This window comes from Chinchilla lanigera, unplaced genomic scaffold, assembly GCF_000276665.1.
Source record: "Chinchilla lanigera isolate Chin_1 unplaced genomic scaffold, ChiLan1.0 scaffold00032, whole genome shotgun sequence".
Taxonomy (NCBI): domain Eukaryota; kingdom Metazoa; phylum Chordata; class Mammalia; order Rodentia; family Chinchillidae; genus Chinchilla; species Chinchilla lanigera.
Genome location: NW_004955433.1, coordinates 15,712,895 through 15,718,894, shown reverse-complemented (window position 1 = coordinate 15,718,894; position 6,000 = coordinate 15,712,895). Strand labels below are relative to the sequence as shown.

The window sequence follows — 6,000 nt, the reverse complement described above, 5'->3', positions numbered from 1 at the left end:
CGCCCTCTGCACCCCGCGGTGCCCCCCGGTCCCGCCCGCCATGCCCGGCCCGGCCGCGGGCAGTAGGGCCCGGGTCTACGCCGAGGTGAACAGCCTGAGGAGCCGCGAGTACTGGGACTACGAGTCTCACGTCCCGAGCTGGGGGTAAAGCCGCCGCCCGCCCCCCGGCCCGCGCCCCGTCCCCCGCCCCCCGCGATCGGCCTCCCTCGGTGGCCGGCGCCTGCTGGATCTAGTGGGAGGCAGAGGGCCCTCTCGCACATGTTCGCGTCTTCCTCTTCCATTCTACCCCCGCTGCGTCCCTGAACCTGCTTTGCACATTCCTCTTCCCCAAGGAATGCTTTTTTACGGGGGGGGGGGGGGGGACAGAACTGTCTGGTCCAGGGGCCAGCGCCTGGGGGAAGTGAGGGAGCTGTCCTTACACTTTGGGGTTTCTCTTGGGGTGGGAAGTCAGCAGCTGTGTTCTTGAGCTCTTAAAATCCTCTGCTTCTTTAGTTTTCTGAGAAGAGGCCGGGTGGGAGGAAATTTTTAAAAGACGTCCAGATTCCCGAAGTACGCACTGCCTCCCTTGGTGGTGTGGGCTAGGCAGGTGATGTGTAGCCTTTGCTGGCCTTCCCGCCCCATCCCTCTAAGTTTGGAAGGATCAATTAGGTTAGGAGCTCTGCAGAGTAAAGGGAGCCAAGTTTGCGTTGTGGCTTTCATTTAGGGAATGACTTGTGGCATGATGTGTATAGACGGTACCAAATGTTGATTAGTGGAAGTGGCTGGACGGGTTGTGTAATGGGCATAGGCTTGGTAATCCCAAATCCCGGCATTTATGTGTCTTTTTCCTTTCACAGTAATCAGGATGATTACCAACTGGTTCGAAAACTTGGTCGGGGAAAATATAGTGAAGTATTTGAGGCCATTAACATCACTAACAACGAAAGAGTGGTTGTGAAAATTCTCAAGGTGAGTGTTCTACGAGTGCCATGTGACCTATTTATCCACGAGTCGAAAGACCATTAGCTACCCAGTTGCATTCCGGAATGAGCAGTGTACGCTCTCATTTTATGTACCTGCTGTTCCAGTGTCTCTCTTCCGTTCCTCTCACCCATTTTCCCTTAAACTTTTGAGACAATATGAAAACTGACCTCAGGTGTGACCGTGATAGTTCAGGAACTTAATTTACACTAAAGTGAAAATTACGAGCTCCCGAAACAAAAATTCTAACAGGGTTTCATTTGTTACAGAATAAATAAGTGGTCAGAAAAAAGAAAAGCCTTTTAATAGAGATTCTGTCACTCCAAGGGTTCCTTGAGCAGTGTTACTCATGGTGCTCTGAGTTATTCCGGGAAAAACATTGTAATACATGGATGTGGCTTCAGAGATTAGTGTAAAGCCCACATGGAGGAAACCCTCAGTGGATAATCCCATATTTCTTCTTCAGCAGTAAGGTTTCAGATGGGATGGGTGTCATGTGACATCAGTGCCAGGAAGGCTTTTTGGGAAGTCAGTGAGCTACTTTCTCTTGCTAGCTAGTGAAAGTGAAATGTGGAGCAATAGAAGGGAACATTTCTAATCACTAAAATAATTATTGGAACAAAATTGTCTTAATAGCTGGTTTAGCAGTCTCAGTTTGATAATGGTATGCCTTTTGTTACCTCTCCGATGAAGACATGATCTTAATGAGCATGAAGAACTGGGTAAATTTTCCTGCAGGTAACTGAATGTATAAGTTTAATAATGTTTTATAGGGTACACTGAAAAGTAATTCTTAGAATTCTGTGAACGGTGCCCATTATTCTCACATCATTTTATATGTGTGCATGTCATTTAGTGAAAGAGTGGGAATGATAGGTAAGTATTCTTAAGTGTACATGATTTCTGCTGTGGCGGAGATGCTGTTGAATAAGAGTGTTAGATTGAAAAGCTGTTCTTGTGTGTTGAGGCTGCTCTGTAGGTATCCTTGTTTAAAATGCATTCTGTAGATCACATTTTTTGAGAAATGACGAGTACCATCACTCAGTACCATCCTAGCCCAGTGATGAAGAAGCAGCACTGGAGTAGAAAGAGGTGCACAAGATTATCTGTGTCAGAAACACTGGAGATGAGAAGCAAGAAATCTGATAAGAGTTTGACTCCTCTCTTCCCTAAATATGAAGCACAAGATACCATGCTGTGTGTTCTTTCTTAAGTCAAAATATTTGAAGAAATGTTTCCTTCAAGGATGTCAACTGAGGAAGACATACAGTTCCTTTATGCAAATAAGTACAAATGCCCTAAGTATAAGCTGCTTCAAGTCTTTCTCAGAGTGCAAAACAAATTGAAGTTAGGCATGTCCACATTCTACTAGTGTACATTCAGAAGAATGAATTGCTGACTCTAAAGCAGTTCCAGAAAAATGTCAACTTTTGTACAGTGGCAGCATTTTTGTGATAAGTGTACAATTTCCTTAGTGGAGTCTTTTTGAAAGGAACAGGGTCCAGGTGTATATATAAATATCTGTGTGCACCAGGCATGGTGGTACAGACCTTTAATCTTAGCAGTGGGAAGGCTGAGGCAGGAGGATCACTGTGAGTTTGAGGCCAGCCTGCACTGCACAGGGAAACCCTGTCTCAAAAGAAAACAAGCAAACAAAAACAAAAAATGCATGTGCTCATTTAGGAGAGCATGACATTGCTTTTCAGTCATCCTTATATAGAACTTCATAGGTGGCTGGATGCTTTTTCCCTCCACTAAAGATTCTCAGGAGCCCAGAATGGAAGGATGGTGTGCGTTTTTACAAATGAGAGACCGAGACACAAAGAAACTTCCCTGGCATTATTACTTTGCCAAAAGAACTCTTCCTTTTTATTCTTTCAAGTGTCTTCCTGCTTACTTTAGCATTGGATGGTAGGATCTCTGTAGAGTACAGTGTAAGTTCCAGTGTTCTGGAATGAGACTTAGGAGGTGCCTTTAATGCTCTAGTTAATGAAGTGTTCCTTGTTTCTCTTTGACACGGTTTCTATTCACAGTGCAGTGTGAACCACCATGTTTCCACTGGTAGAACTGCACTCCTTTATATTGTTTTTCAAAGCCTTGTGACACTTCTGTCCAGGTTTTATTCCTATTTAAAAAACGATGTAAGAAATCACTGATGGAGGGGCTGGGGATTTAGCTCAGCGGCAAAAGCGCCTGCCTGGCAAGCGCAAGGTCGTGAGTTCGGTTCCCGGTACCGGAGAAAAACCAAAAAAAAAAAAAAAAAAAAAAAAAAAAAAAAAAAAAAAAAAGAAATCACTGATGGTATTATTGTGATTTTTGTAGCAAAAACTATTTCTTTTTGAAAAAGAGAGTCTTTATCCAGAGTTAACTCTCGCTGGGTGTAGAGGTGCATGTCTGTAATCCCAGCATTCTGGAGGCTCAGACAAGGATCTCTGTGAGTTCAAGGCCAATCTAGACTACATAGTGAGTTTAAGGCCAGCCTGAACTACATAGGGAAACCCTGTCTCAAAAATAAAGTTACTCTCTTTTGTTTAAGTAAGTTGAAGTTGTGACTATCTTGTACTCTTGTAGTATTTGGTCATAGGAAATTAAGTTCTTAACAGTTCAATTTGGAATAATCTAGAAAAGGCTTCATTTTTGTGTTAAGTTCATTGTATTTCAACTGGAACTTTATGTATTAATATGCATATAGTGACCAAGCTAGAGAGTGCATTCCTTGAGGACAGGGTCTTTTTTTCAATCAGTAATTTTTTATGTCAGTCTTTTCTAATTTGTGAGAATGGTTGTTGAATGATCACAGGGAGTTTACTTTATTTAATTTGTAAGGAGATTTCTAAGTATTTTATTGATCAAAGTATATTGGGGCTCTTAAAAAATTTTATGAATAATAAGCTGATGAAGAAAATTTTACTGCTTGTCCTCAAGTGATATTCTGAGGCTAAGACCTTAAAACTTCCCAATCATCAGAGAGGTTCTTTTTTGAAAGAAATTGTTTTGAAGAGAAAAGAGAAAAAGAAGAGGGATAAATAGTATGAGTTTGTATTAGCAGAGCAGAAAGTTATAGTATTTGGTGTCAAAAGTTTCATCTTTTGATTTTGAAAAATCAGTCCTCGAGTTCCTTTGTAGCACCTCTTAGAGAGGCGTACACGGAGATAAAAGCATTTGGCCATTTTGGACAACTTCTGGCATTTTGTGAGCATTGCCTGTGCAGCTGGATTTCAGCGCGTCTTGGGGTGGGGAGATGTTTCAGATTAAACTATTTTCTGAAAAGTCAAGAGCGATGCTGTTTTTTTTTTTTAAAAAAATGTACAACATTTTGAACGAGTGCAGCAGTGATTTGGAAATTTTCTATAAGGTTTCTATTAATGGTATTGTTTTATAAAGATCTTGGCTGTCCATTTTTCTTCTCAGAAATTCTTGAACTTAAGACAAAGAATGGTGAGCATATGTGTAGATTTGTTGTAAATGTTACATTGTTAGGAGATAGTGTTAAAGGAGGATTAGTGTTGATTACAAATCTTGCTGGTAACTTTATAGTAAGCTAGTAGTCTTTATGTTATATCAAAATGATGTTTTGTGTGTGCTGATAGTTGCTTTCTCTTTAATGTCTGCTTTTTCTGATGGCGGCTTTTTTCTCCATGACTTGGGCATTGTCCTTCTGAAGCAACACATTAGTAGTTGCTAAATTTTTTCTAATTCCTGTTTTCACAACTGTCTAGTGGTATAAAAATAGTTAAAACTATTATGCTTTATTAGGCAGTTTTTTATTAATTTTATTAGTAAAAAGATCAATGAAAGTGATTTGATCTTGTATGTACCACCAGTAGTACAAGCCACTTGATGGGACAGTTGTGCATGTACCACCAGTGGTTCAACCTGGCAGGAGCATGTTAGAATTGTAACATAAATGTTAAAAACTGTGTGTGAGCTAGTTAGTGCCATTTCTCATACTGAGATTGTGGGATCGGAGATGGAGAGTGTAGTTAATTAACCTTTGTCAAACAGAATCACAGAATATAGGAACTTAGAAACCTTACATCCCAAGACCCTTTTTACAGGTAAACTAGGACCCAGAAAAAGGATGTGATTTGTTCAGGGCCACATAGTAAGTAGAGGTACTAGTTATAGCTGTATCTTACACACATCATGTAATCTGGGTGAGTATGAGGGATACAGGACATTTGCTGTATATTTGGCATTTCATATCCTGAACTGTGCTGGGAAGACTGAAGAAAATTCACTAGAAATCAACTAGAAGTAATTTCTTCTGAATGATTTTTGGAGTTACCCTTCTGAAAAGAAATATTTAACTTCAGTGGATTGTTAGTTGAAGTATGGAATACATGCTCACCCAGTGTTTTAGACACTCTGAGATTAGTATCCACAGCAACATGTTCAGTGCACAAGGGGAATGCTGCTTTACTATCTTGGTTTAAAGCTGCAGGGAGCAGTGTTTTATACCTAAATCATTCTGCAAGTCTCATCCTGATCATTTGTCAATTTGGAGGGTTTATAGTTTTATCCCTTTAATATATTAAGGCTTATTTGAGAGTGAACCCTATGTGAAAAGAATATCTTGATACAGAGTACCCGTTAGTATAAAATATGAGCAATATCTGTCACTGAGAACAGTACAGTATAATTTCAATAACATTATTAAAGGTGGAGCAGGTGAACGGTTTTTGAGGCAGAACTAATACTAGAAGAATCGTAACATTCACTTGATGAGATTAGAAAGCTGTCTTTTTTGTGGCTATCTTATTTTACTTAGCAGGCCATCCACAAGCTCATCCAAGCTGTATTGTGTGTCAGAATTTCCTTATTAAGTCTAAATAGTATTCCATTGTTGGTAATGCTGCATTTTGTTTTTAGCTATTGTATATGATGCTGCTTTGAACATAACTATATAAATCAATACCTCTTTGAGACCCTGCTTCACTTCTTTTGGTTGTATACACAAAAGTGGAATTGCTAGATCATAAGGTGATTCTGCTTTTACTTTTTTAAGGAACTTTCCCCAGTGGCCATACCATTTTATAT

General features: G+C 40.2%; 1 protein-coding gene across 1 annotated transcript in view; it reads left to right on the top strand.

Annotated features, from left to right (window-relative positions):
• Positions 1-6,000, top strand: part of Csnk2a2 (casein kinase 2, alpha prime polypeptide) — a gene marked incomplete at its 5' end in the record, with an annotated part of 41,107 nt that continues 35,107 nt past the window's right edge. The window contains 2 exon segments of the mRNA XM_005388434.2: positions 1-144; positions 837-948. Of these exon segments, the coding sequence (XP_005388491.1) occupies positions 41-144; positions 837-948 (216 nt within the window).